General features: G+C 43.3%; 1 protein-coding gene across 1 annotated transcript in view; it reads right to left on the bottom strand.

The window, feature by feature from the left end:
• tanc2b (tetratricopeptide repeat, ankyrin repeat and coiled-coil containing 2b) overlaps nt 1-13,923 on the bottom strand; it is a 167,979-nt gene that overhangs the window by 14,522 nt on the left and 139,534 nt on the right. The window contains exons 11-17 of the mRNA XM_080470237.1: nt 10,109-10,147; nt 8,638-8,919; nt 7,877-8,001; nt 5,286-5,517; nt 3,746-3,915; nt 2,972-3,250; nt 1,035-1,202 (exon numbers count right to left, since the gene is read on the bottom strand). Of these exons, the coding sequence (XP_080326363.1) occupies nt 1,035-1,202; nt 2,972-3,250; nt 3,746-3,915; nt 5,286-5,517; nt 7,877-8,001; nt 8,638-8,919; nt 10,109-10,147 (1,295 nt within the window). The remainder of the gene's footprint in view (nt 1-1,034; nt 1,203-2,971; nt 3,251-3,745; nt 3,916-5,285; nt 5,518-7,876; nt 8,002-8,637; nt 8,920-10,108; nt 10,148-13,923) is intronic.

Raw genomic sequence — 13,923 nt, 5'->3', positions numbered from 1 at the left:
ACATGACAACAACGTCACACAAGTGAGGCAAGGCAACTTTATCTGCTTGGCACAGTTCATGTTTTATAACAAACAGGCAAATTAGAAGAGTTTTACATCAATTCAAAATCTCAGATGCAGAATTGTACCGCTAATCAGTGGTACACACTTCAATTTCCATATGGTCGGTTTAAAGACAGGATCTGAAGTCAATACAATGAGTGACATAATGTTAAAAGTGCAGCATAAAAGGAGCAACAAAAGGCATTGAAATGTGCAAACCAAAATATTTGTCAAAATGGTCTAATCCCCAGTCTAAAAACAGCAAAAATAGCCAGAATTGATAAAAAACATTTTTTTAAATTAAAAACCCTGGACAAAACTACTAAAACTACTCAATAATAATCCAGGAAAAACGGATAGAACTCTGTTGTCTGTAATTTGTTTCCTCGTGTCTCGTCTGACTGTTTTATGTTTGTGTGTTTTTACCGTCAAAGCACTTTGTGTGTGTTAAAACCGCTGTTTTATGATCATAAAACAGCTGGAAGTGCAAGAAAAACTGATAAAATAACGAAAATGACTCCAAAGATTATCCAGGAAAATCTGCTGAAATGGTAAAATCATGAGAAAAAGGTTCAAATTAAAAAATTTTCAAAAGCCAACATGCCTGATCAGAAGAAAAGAGAATACTTATAAATGAACTGAAGGCATCAGGAACCAAATTCAACGATTATCCAGGTTTCATATCAGTAAAAAAAACAAACTACTTGAAATGATAATTAATATTTCAGGGGATTAATGCAATGTTGTCCCTGTAGTTTTCCTGTTGGCAACAATTAATCTGTTTCTTTTCATCATTCACTGCATTGGTGCTTCTTTTCGGGAAGGGACATGGTGGGTGTAGTGGTTAGCAGTTGTGCACCACAGTATGAGGACCCCCGGTTTGATTCTGAGGGACTTCATGCTCCGCCGTCCTAGTTTGAATGGCCTGCAGGGGTGAACGTGTGATGGGGCTTTCCCACAACAGATCTGAATGAACATTTCAGGAGGACAACCTGCAGTGAGCCGGAGTTGATGGCCTGGTAGATCTGCTCGTCGTTCAGCGGATGGAGCGAGGCTACGGCGACGTTGAGCAGGGGAAGCGCCCGCTCGAACGACGACTGCGTGGGGAAGCGCATGTTACACTGCAGCAGGTACACCTCCGCCAGGTTCACGGGAACCACCTGAGAAAAAAAAAAGGGAGAGAATTTCACTTCTAATGCCGATTTCCTTTGGATCGGCTCCACAAATAATGAATAATTCATCCACGTGGTCTTCCTTAGAAAGAGAATGGGAATTCATCAGCTGCGATTCTTCAGTCTGGAGGAGCATCTGAATACGTGAAATGAAATAAATCCGGGGGAGTGGGATAAAATATCTCACCACGAAATGCACACAGAAACTATTCAGATGCATAATTTATGAAAAAAAGAAAAAAGAAAAAAGAAAAAGGTATTTGGGTTCGAAAAGACACGGGCACAGTCACGGAGCGTATAAATAAAAACACATCTTCAGCGTCGCCTTTCAGGATCAAGAGCGCCACGTTTTCCATTTCGGATCGGAGGCTTTTCAAGTGTCATCAAGTGTTTGACTAATCTAAACACACTTTGAGTGCTGTCGTGTCGATGGCATTACTTTGATGATTAAGAAAAGCCGGCGTTACTCAGGTGTGTGCACAGTGGTGCAGTGGTTAACACCTTCTATTATGGTTATATATGGTCATATGGTTTCAAGTGTGTGTGTGTGTGTGTGTGTGTGTGTGTGTGTGTGTGTGTGTGTGTGTGTGTGTGTGTGTGTGTGTGTGTGTGTGTGTGTGTGTGTGTGTGTGTGTGTGTGTGTGTGTGTGTGTGTGTGTGTGTGTGTGTGTGTGTGTGTGTGTGTGTTTGTGTGTTATAGAAGATGAATGAATGACGTTACTGAGACAGTGTTTAAAGGACGTAAAGAACTCAGAGTACATTAAAGAGTTGAGTTATACTTTGACTTCAATCTCGTATTTCTTAAGATAAAGCAGTTTGTTACTCCGTCTTGATAAGCGACTGTGTTTTATCTGGTCATCAGATTTTCATCCTCTCTCCATCCATCTTTTTTCCCCCCACAAACTAAGCACATGACTTTACCTTTGAGGTCACCAAACAAGAACATCTTGTCTACATTTTGGGGAAAAAAACTCCGAGTTTAATTTGTCATTTTCTGGAGAATCCCATGTCAATGGTACAAAGCCAAATTAACTCTCTGAACTGTGTGTCATAGGTTTTTACAGATGTAAAAGGTTTTGTCTGTTTTAGTTCAGTGATTGTCAAAGAAAGAAAAAATCTGAGGGTGAGGATGAAGCCAGCATGATTTATGCCTCTGAATCTTTTAGGAGAAAATAATAACTATTTCCCTAAAACACACATTTTTCTGAAATTATTGTGGCATAAATGTGAAGGAGACAAATTAAAATTAAACTGGTGAAACTGGAAATGAGTTTTGATTTCATTGCATATTGATGCCAAATAGTGTTAATGTGAAAAACGTCAGGAACGCCATCACTCAATGAAATATTACAAATTGGGGAGAGGCGAAACGTGCGAGTGTGAAATGTTGGTATTTGTGCTGTGAAGTATGCATGTTGTTTCTTCATGTTTACCTCCCAACAAGCTGTTAACAGGAACAATAAGACGGCTGAACGATTAAACGTCCGCCCCCTCGTTAATATTGTGGGTCAAGGAAGTGATGTTATAATCATGTGCGAGCCGCAAGCCTTCCTGAGTATTTTCATTCGGAAAATGAGAAGAAAAAGTGAAAGAAAAAGATAAATGTCCAATCGACTCCGACCACGTTCATCTTCTGTATTTAGATTTCAACCTGCTGCTGCCTCGAGGACACAATCACACCAATGCGACATAATTCATTCTTACGAAACAGAATAAACGAGTGTGAAGAGTGTGCAAATTCAGAAAAAATGCCGTACCTTATAGCTGGAGCTTTTGAGGACAAGGTAGCCCTTCTCAATGAGGTCAAAGGTGAGTTTGAGGTACAGATAGGATCCCTGGCTCAGGGCTTTGAGGTGAGCGCTGAGCTTGCCGAAGGTGGTGTTGTCCATCTTGCCGTTGAGCGAGATGTTGTTCTGGATCTCCGGGCTGCTGTGGATGCGGTGCAGGATGTAGCCCTGCAGGTCCTGGTCGATGGCGTCGTTCTCCTCCAGGCCGTCCAGGGAAATGCGGTGGAACGGCAACGCATTGGTGATCTCCTGCGACAGGAGAGAGTATTGCTTCAGTTGTGAACGTGCCACCGTGGACGGTGCACACCCTGAGGAAATCCCTCACACCAACCAGACTGTGGCATGAAATTCTACAGGAGCTCACATTCTGTGTGATTTGGTAAACCGTCGTATGTTTTGTTTATGAATAAAATATGAGATTTGCAAATACCAATCCGTCGGGTTTTGTGATTTGATCTATTGAGCGTGGAGAGAGAAGAAAAAATAGCTCTCACATTGAAAAAGCTTTTGTGTTCATGCTCTGCACTATATACATGGAGGAAGAATGAAAAGGTCACAGACAGAGCGGCTGAGTTGAGACAAATTCAATACATCAGTCCTGTGAACACTGGTCGTCGGCAGAAAATGAGGTAAAACCTTCAGACTGGAAGGAACGCAACAGAGAACTAAATTGGGATGAAAAACAAATCCTTTTTAAAAGGCATCAGGGCTGATAAAAAAAAAACAGAGCTGCTCCTCAGTTACCTGTAACGTGGTTCTGACTGTGACCACCAGCTTGAGCCAGGGGGGGAACTTGTTGATGGTTTTGGTGAGGAAGGACACGATGGTGTCTCCGTAGTCCGGCTTGTGGAACTCGGCCTCGTTGAGGCCGTCGATGAGGACGATGAGGTCCTCGTCGCAGCTGATCTTCCTCTCTGGAAAACATCAAACAGTAAGAAAAACATCAGTGGTGTTGGAGGTTCAGTCCTCATCCAGCTGAAGTGATATCCAGCGCTATATGAGTTACCCTTTAAATCCACGAAGAAAGGTCGGGATTAAAAGCTGAGAACAAGCTGAGATACTTGCGGCTAATTGTGCTCAAACTAATTGTGACAACAATCGACTAGATTGTGAGGATGACGCCGCGAACGGTGAGCCAAGGTCTCCAGTCAAAGAAGAAATGAGACGCTGATGTCTCAAGAGCTACTGCTTTAAAACTTGGCAAAAAAAATCTCCTTTAACAACAAAGATGTGAAAATATTCAGACCGACAAAGTGTCTGGAGAGTAACCTTCGGATCTACTAGATGTTTCCTTCAAAAGTGTTTCGAGGGGAAGAGGAAGACGCAGCATGAAGAGCCACTCCAAAAAGACTGTTCTGCTGTAAAAAACTACTAACTAAATACGGTCCTACACAATGGAGGAACAACGTACGATTAGTAGTACTAGTAGTAGTACTAGTAGTAGGATTCGAACCGTGTCAAAAACACTCCAGGAAAAGACTTAATCTGATGCACAAGCTGGAACATAAAGAGAATTGTGGTCTAGTATGAGGCAGGGAAGAGCAGGAGGCAGAAAACTACCACAAACATTTCAACTGACTACAAAATAAGAGCGGCTGTATCAGTGATTGCAACTTTTAAAGACCGCTGACTTTGATATTAGTGTTTTAATCTCCTCACTGCAATCCTGCTCATGGTAATTTTATAAAGTGTCTGCGTGTTCAATTATTTACCTTTTTGCACTTTTTAACTTTCTATTTATATACTTATATTATGAGTGCTCTTATATTATGCGTACTATCTATTTTATAGGCACAGCACCTGTAATTTCATTATATTAGACATATAATGACAAACAAAGTATTTTTCTTGAGGGACCTAACCCCCCCGCCCCCGCCATCACACACTGAACCATTACGAAGAAAAAGTCGATGGAACCTCATAACACACGATTGTTTGGTTTTTTTTCTGTGATGATGAGTTCATTTTCTCTGAGGATAAACTCTTTGGGTTCACACTCCGTCTCGAGGTGTTTGTTGAACTGGTGACACTTCAGCTTGCTCAGTTTCGAACCTTCATTCTGCAGTTTTTCACCACAAAAGATGCAATCAGCATGCTTGCTCAGACCACACTGAGAGGCAATAACCAGACCTTACACCATCGATCAATCTCATTCTTGAACGGCCTACTTCCGCCGCTAAACATTTTCCCTTTGCTCTTAAACAATGGCATTATGAATCTTACTTTAAATTTGTTAAGGACCTAAGTAGTCACAAGTTGCACACAGCGAAAGGTGTTCGTGTACCTTTGTAGAGTGCATCCAGGGGCTCGAGGACGCCCCTCCTGAAGGAGGCCAGCGGGTCCTGGACGCAGGAGCGCAGGCTCAGGATGCTCTGGAGGTGCGGCTCCCGCAGCAGCTGCTCCCTGTAGGCCACCAGGTGCGGCGAGCGGCACAGCAGCGCCGCCACGTTGTGCACAAACTCCGGCACCAGGCAGGTGTAGGCGTTATCCGCCTGGCAGTAATGGTACGCCACCACCTGGGGGCGACAGAGAGCGGGGAGACGGTTGGAGGCCGGTCACTCCAGCTGAAGGTAAATAAACACGGCTGCTCTCCTCACCTTGGCCAACCTCGAGGAGCCGAACACTGTGAAAACTAGTCTGCAGAAGCAGTGGAGGGTGGGGGTTGGGGTTGGGGGGTGACGGGGGGTTGACACACTTTTACAAGTCTTTTTCCCGAGCGCTTGGTGCACAGACAGCTTTCCCAGACTCCACTACAACTACAAGTCATTTGGGATTGGAGTCGACTTCATGGTGGATGATTACAGAATAATGAAACATAATACGTCTCGTTTCACTGTACGCTCTCAGCTATTAATAATTCATCACTTCCGGCTTCCAGGAGAGACCGAGCCGGCGCTTGCATACTCATGTGTGAGGTGGCTGTGGCACGAAGAGCCAAGCGTCGACGTGTCAGATTTCACAGCTACGTGCATGAGGCATGTTCAGATGAATGACTGCATGCGTGAATACATGAATGAATAAAAACTATCTTTGCGTGGACGTGTAGTCACATGGAAAATAGAGGATTTTTAGGTAAACAGCAGCAGCCGGTGTGACGAGCCCAGGGTGGGGGGTGGGGGGTCAGGATTTCCAGAGGTAGGGGGTGTGATCAGACAGCATGGTGAAAGAGGGATGGAACAAAAAGACTAATCAAAATGGCAGGTAAAATTCTTTGGCCACAATGGAATGAAAGAGTTTTTTTTCTTTCTTCCCCAAAACAAAAGGGGTGAAAAAGGGAGTGAGCTTAATTATTAATGCACAGAGTTAACAAGATCTAATAGCTTGGCTGGGAAATGGCTTTCTGCAGGTATAAATATTTCATAAGGCTCCCTGGCAAAGTTGTTTTTTCTTTTTTAAACACATCTGCATAATGCATCAGGCTGGGACTGGGGATGCAGATGGCTAAGCAGCGGGGGGGAGGGGAGGGGGGGGCGAGGTGCTGTTTTCACACATTATGTAGCTTTACATCGTACTCCTCGTCAGATAACAGGGCTGCAACAAGCTCTAAATGCCATAAAAAATAACAATAAAGATTAGAGTGAAGACCACCTGTTTTAATTCTGCCACCCGGGGTTAAAGCCCCTGTCTGAGTGCTTGCAGGTGGCAAAAACGTCTTCTCAAATGCCTGAAACACTATAATTTCCGACATAACAAAAAACATGCCTGCACTTCTAATCTAGAAAAGCATTTTCGAAAGAGAGAAAAAAAACAATTGAAATAATGAAAATGATCTTGCGCTACTTCAATTATAGACTGACAGGTGTGGAAAACACACGGATAAACCACTAATGCACCGTTTCCTAATAAACTAGAATTACACTCTAGGTAATTCACTAATATTTACTTTTTTTATTAATGAGGTAGACGCGGCAGGGCATCTCAGAAATTTAATGCTACACATAATTCAATGCAAACATTTATTACAAATAAACTGAAATATTATAAGTCTTTTGTTTCTTTCAAATTTCAGTTGAGAAGTCATAAAGCTGAGAAATAAAGTGTCTTTATATATCCTAACACTGTATACGATTAAGTGTTTTTATTATTGTTTGAACTTTAACAGTGGAGTGACCGTATTTATTATGTTCTGTATCTTGTAAATTGAAGATAATACTAGAGGATTGAGCCATTTACTGTACTTAAAAAAGCACGCAGGACAGAAGTACGGCAGTATTTAATAATATGGAGGTAATCTTTAAGGTGAACTAAAACCTCTTTTTTAAATAGAAATTATGAAATAGGTGATTTTGTTCCGTTTTCATCGATTTAATTGTACAATATGATGTTATGGGGTATCTTGATGCTTACGTTGAAGCTTGAACAATAGAATATTCAATGATATTCTAATATTCTGAGATGCAATCGAGAAAACAAGCGACAAATAATATTCATTCACATAATATTGAACATATTTTGTGGTTAATTTTACACAGCTGTGCAAAAGAAAGAGAGAAATTGAGGGGTGGAGAGGTAGGAATGTCCATAAGTGGTCTGGTCTCACGCTCTTACCTTCCCTTAATAGACAGCAATCAAACCCAAGCTGAATTTTCATATTATAATCACTACAAGCACACTCAGAAACGGCTGGAACTAAATTCATTTGCATTTGTGAAAAGCAGGCGATGTCAGGAGAGGTGGTTAAAAACACACCAATCAAGCCGATATTTAGAGACAAGTGTGTGTGTGTGTGTGTGTGTGTGTGTGTGTGTGTGTGTGTGTGTGTGTGTGTGTGTGTGTGTGTGTGTGTGTGTGTGTGTGTGTGTGTGTGTGTGTGTGTGTGTGTGTGTGTGTGTGTGTGTGTGTGTGTGTGTGTGCGTGCGTGCGTATGTGTGTTACCTGAGATGCCAGCCTCCTCATGGCTTCCTCCTGCCGCCGCCTCATCTCGGGGGTCCCGGGACAGCTGCCTCCTCCCAGGGTGCCGTGCGTGGGCTGAGGCTGGGTGAGAGGGAGCCCCTCTCCATCTGGACACGGGACAGGAAAACACAGCTTCAAGCATGTGCCACAATTCACCAATCGACCATAAATCGGAATAATCTATGCATCTGAAAAATAATTCAGGGAGAGATGTGTCATATCGAAACAGCTGAGAAACTCTTATTTCATTATAATTTCATTTGAAAGATTAAGTAGTACTTGATGCAAAGTACTCGGTATGTTGCAGAGCCAGGGTAAGGTATTTTTCTCAGAGTTAACTGAAGTGAAGCCGAGCCGGAGCGGAAGAGGTTTTTAAGGAAACTTCAGTAGTGTGGGAGCCGGTCACGTTTCACAAAAAACAAGAAAGTATGTAACAAACATGACTGATGTGACATGAGAGCACGGAGACGAGCTGCAGGACGAGTGTGTGAGGGAGCATTAATCTCTTCTGTCGACAGCTATCAGTAGATCCCCACTGACTGTCACTGATCACTGTGGATCCAATACAGAGAGTTGGCTGTAATGGACCCATCCAAGATGGCGGCTGTCATTTCCTGCAAGCCTGTCTGTCTCTCCTGTAGTTGTGCTGACGCTTCTGGCACTTAGTTTCCCTTTATTCTCATTTAATTTCACTTCTGTATTTGATTAAGTAAAAACCAGATATCAAAGTAATTAATGCTCACGTTTGGGTGAGGCCTGAGGGCTGTCCGAGGCGATCTGTCTCATGCGCGTGCCGTGGCAGCTGAGCGCCACCAGGCGAGAGATGATGGCCGTCTTGCCGAAGCCGATGTTGCCTACCACCACCACACCCTGGTTGGCGCCGGTGTTGGGGTTGTTGAGGTAGGCGTCGATCTCCTGGAACAGCCACTCGCGGCCGGTAAAGACGGAGTCCATGGTGATGCTGGGCACCTCGAACAGCAGAGGCTTGAGGGCGATGTCGTGGGGGCGATACGGTGCGAAACGCACTGCGGGGTCAGGGAGGAAGACATGTGGTGAGCATCGTTGAGACCATAAATCACATCTTTATGCTACGATTCACGTTTTTTTCATCCGATAATCGTTAAACTCTGCATTAGTAAATATGAATGCATTCCAATATTGTTGCTAACACAGTTTATGTAATCAACATTCATATTATTTCTGAATAATTAGATATTTTACAACCTTCAAATTGACTACGATGAATGTTAGATAGTCATTATAGGATAATACTAACAACGTAGACGATTTACTGTTGATATAAATTCAAGATTTTCTTAAATGTGAACCGAAATCATAAATATTTTTCATATCTGACAGTGGATTTATAGTAAATTATTTTCCTAAAACATAATGTGTTAGGTGCGATAAACATACTGTAACTTCTGCTAGTTTTATGTGCATATCAACAAATATTCTGTCAATTTAATTCAAAAGACAGGGCAAAACACAATGGTATGTCGGTTATTATGAGGCCATCTTTCATAAATCCTGTACGACTTGTCTCAACTTAATATAAGTGTAGGTGTTACAGGAAGATTTATATGAATCAATCATTGTCGCTTTTCCAAAAAATCCTTAATTCATTCATTAATTTAAAAAAATTCCAACAAATAAAATGTGTTATTTTGACACACTGTGCATTAAAGCACATAGTGTGAGCTAAAAAGTAGGTAAAAATGATATATATCCAGATTTGTACTGAGCAGAAAATGATGTGAACGTGTGTAAAAAAAAAAAAAGAAGCTGGATTTGACATGTAGAACATGTTTCAGCTGGAGTCAGTTTTTTATTTTTATTTAAGAAATCATAAAAGTGACTCGCCGGATGTTAATTTCCCTCACTAGAGGGAGTCATTAAACTAAAGTCCTCCAGAGGTTGGGCCTCTTTTCCACAGAACATACGGACCATTAAAGACTAATGAGGATAAAATGAATCTGGTATGAACTTCTGAAGCTGCCTCGCCGTTTGATTTGAGCTTTGAGAATAAAAACATACTCTCCTCCATCGGCTGTGTCATGTGCTTAAATGTTACATCGGCGTCTGGCAATTGGGCCGCGTTAGAAATGTGAGGAGCACGTGAATAATCCACAACGCTTTGCAGCCGAGCGCGGCGGCGTGTGGAAAGCACAGCGTGATGCTTGCCGGGACAAAATGAAAGGTAAAGGAACTTACGTGACTGGGATTGCCAGGCATGGGTGTTATTTGCTGAAGCTGAGACAAAGGGCAAGCAGAAGACAGAGAGAGAGAGAGAGAGAGAGAGAGAGAGAGAGAGAGACAGACAGAGAGAGAGAGAGAGTAATGAGAGAAGGCAGAACAGATAGTGAGGACAGGAATGGAAACTAGCAGCGTTCAGTATGTCACGGTAAAAGACAAGCTGCAAGTCAATGAGGGATGAAGCAAGAGCGAGCAACAGCAGCATCATCTGCATGGTAATCTGAGGGCAAGCTGAACAATCACATCTGAAACTAAACAGACTCGGATTTCCCATCACCATCAGGCTTTATTTTGTATTAGGACTTATTTCACTTTCGTCTTTTAAGTTCAAAACACTGTAAATTACACTTTATGTAAAATAATGTCCAAATGTGTGTGCGTGTGTGTGTGTGTTATCTCTTTCTTTTTCTGTTTTCATTCGATATTTTACGTCAACTATTTTAATAGTGTTTAAAATTGATTTCGAAAATAATTTTACTTGTTTCTGTGACATTTTATGCGCTTTCAGTTTGTTTTGTTTTTTTAAAAAACATATTATTGCTCAATAATGTGTGGATGGGATGGACACAAATTAAACTAAGTCCCCCGTTTACACGGCAACGTTTTCAAGCAAAAACTTTTGTCCCGTTCTGGATGCGCACGACAACGGTGCTCAGAGGCCATGTAAACGCAACTTTCTTAAAAACCGCTCCCAAGGTGGAACTTTTCGAAAACGCTCCGACTCCATGTAGACAGAGGAAAGCTGCGCATTAGCACCAAGCCACTAGTAAATAGCTTTTCTGCTCATGCTCGGTAGATGAACAAGAAGAACAACGTTTGCTCCGTCGTGTCATGACCCCCAGCCATGAAGTTTTATAGTTGACATTGTTAATGTGCATAGCGTATTGTTCACTTTGTGAATGTGTGTGATTTTATTACAAAGACAACCGAAAGCAACCACTCGTCGCCCAGCATGAAAAGCATAAATGGACCAGGTCACTTTCAAAAACCTTGCTGTACTGTGAACGCAAATCTTTTCTGAAACGTCGGCATAAGCTTGTCCAGGTTGGTACTTGAATTTTCTCAGGTCGTAGACGCTGTGAGAGGCATGAGAATGAGCGGTGTAGTTGATGAACAGTCTCCATTCACGACATTTACCTTGTAACTGTGCTTTTATGTAATAATCTCATCACTGCCTTGATGTTGACAACACTTAAAGTATCACACAAGACAAGAAAGCTACTCTGTGTTATTCTATTTAGTAGTAATCAAATGTAGTTTACGCTTGAAAATGGCTGCGGGCCAATAAGAAACTGAGCTGCATTCATTTCGTCCACCTCTGTTTGAGAATATAGTAATCAACCCCCTGACTGTCAACGATCGGAGGCCTGAAGTGAACCCTGAAAAGAGATTTCTTTGCCGTGGCTTTCGGGAGGAGGTAGTGACAACGAGCCGTCGGTCAGCTGACTGCCGGTGCAGCAGTGCCTTTCACACTCTGCAGCACACTTTCAAGACGCTCGCTGTGAGTCAGAGCGGGGCAAGTCATCTAGTGTGCGTTCGAGTGCTTGTGCATAATTTTTGTGTGCTGGCAGGAATTTCTCCGCCGTGTGCAGGTACGGCACCGTAAAGATAGCGGGCAGAAAAAGGAGGGAGGCCGGCCGCGTTAGAGCCGCACGTCTCCTGTAAATGACTCCAGTGTGCTGATTAAGAGCATTGCTGCGTACAATAATGAGCTGATATTGCTCTTAATGTAGTCCTGTACTTCACGGCACTCCAAAGTGCTGCTGCAAGCATGCCTCGTTTCCCAGGAATGCTAATTATAATCGCAGAATGAAAAGGAATGCAATGATTACGCCCTGAATATTTTGACTTTATACCATCAGCAGAAAACACACGGAACTGAGAGTGGGTGGACAGGCGCTCTGCATGACCGGCGCTGCATTTCACAACACAAAGCCTCGCAGCGCCACGTAATGATTTCAGCCGTAGTCCCAGGTCGGGTTATTTTAATGCCAACTCAACAAACACATAATCACATACAGACAGGAGAGAGACAGTGATGAAAAGAATGACTTTGCACTGATGTAATATTCTCGCAGCGAGGTGTCACGCTGAGGAAAAAAAAAAAGAAAAAAATCAAACTGATGCAAAAAAAAAAAAAAGAGTACAGTGTGCTGACACTGTCAATACCATAGGTCAGTAAGGTAGGGAGCTAAATACCTGCAGCTACTCTGTCTTAAGTGGTGCTAATCCAATTATCTTGAGGGTGACCGAATGCCAAACGTGCCAGTAAAGCTCCTCCCGTCCTTGTGGAATTACTCAACACAACCCTGCACTATCGGGCACCATCCTCCAGATGACAGAAACAATTACACCGCGCTTAAGTCGCGCGGCCGCCGGTGCTCCACTGTGTCAGGTATTCGAGGAAAACATGGCAGCCATGTTGAGAGCGGAGGCTGAGGGAGTTCTAGGATGGTGAAAGTCAATGTGTGTGTGTGTGTGTGTGTGTGTGTGTGTGTGTGTGTGTGTGTGTGTGTGTGTGTGTGTGTGTGTGTGTGTGTGTGTGTGTGTGTGTGTGTGTGTGTGTGTGTGTGTGTGTGTGTGTGTGTGTGTGTGTGTGTGTGTGTGTGTGTGTGTGAGGGTGAGAAGGATGGATGAATGGCAGTTCCTCATAATCCTGCCCATAACGCTCTCCCTCAGGCGACGCTGAGGAAGGTATCACTCCACCTCTCCCTCCGCCCCCCTCTTCCTCATCCGCGGCCAGACAGAGTGAGAGCCTCACACTTTTAATTATTCACCAGGTGAGGATGACTCACAGGCTCGAGCAGGAGGAAGAGGATGAGGAGAGAATGGGAAGTGGAGAAGTGGGAGGAGGAAGAGGAGAGTGAAGCTGGAGCAGAAGGAGGAGGAAGAGGGGAAACGAGGAGAAGAGGAGGAGCGTTTAAGGCGATGGCTGCTCTTCGCGGCGTCGGCTGCTCTTCGTGGCGCCGGCCCCGGGGAGTCGGACTCCGGGTTACCCGGGGTCAGGTGGAATACAGCTTTTGATGTATTTCACCTGATGTGGGAGTTTGCAGTTGTAACAGTTTGTCTCTTGTTTTTTTTTTTTCCTGCTGTCTGGTTTTTGAGACACACTGTTCAAAAACAATCTGCCATTTCTTGAACACTGTGGATGTGGAGACGCAGCCGGCGCGTGCATGACTATAACAACAAGGTCTTACATAATGTCTCGATGCAATTTGCAGGGTGAGCTCAGTGCAATATACTGCACAAAGCCTTAAAGTCCCTATAGCTGATGCAAATGTTCATACAATCAAAACTCTCATTTACCAAGTTGCTTTTGCAGCCAAGCAAAGGACAAAAATTATGTCAGTATGGTACATAAGAAGCAAAAGTCTCCAGAGTGCGACAAGCCGGGAGGTATGGGAGGGAAAGACCTCCCCCCTGTGCCACGCTTGATTATTATTTAAGAAAAGGCAAGATCAAATTCATCTCTCCTGCATATTGATCGAAGTGATCGATCAAACTCCTCAGATCAAGGTCGTTAAAATTCAACACAATCATTTCACACAAGGAGACGAGACGGAGGAGAGAAAAAAACTCCCTATTCAAACAGGAAGGAACCTGCAGAACCAGACCCAGAGGAGAAGTTCTGCTGTTCCAGTTGGAGGTGGGAGATAGATAGAAAAGGAGAGGACAGACAGGCAGATGGCTGGGAGGGATTCAAACCCTGGGATTGGGATTAGAAGATGACCCTCAAAGAGACAGCGGGTTTTGGTTTGAACGCAAGATGTCAT

The sequence above is a fragment of the Lipophrys pholis genome, assembly GCF_963383615.2.
Source record: "Lipophrys pholis genome assembly, chromosome: 1".
NCBI classification, from domain to species: Eukaryota; Metazoa; Chordata; class Actinopteri; order Blenniiformes; family Blenniidae; genus Lipophrys; species Lipophrys pholis.
Note: the sequence above shows the minus strand (reverse complement) of the source record. Positions and strands in the feature narration are given on the sequence as shown.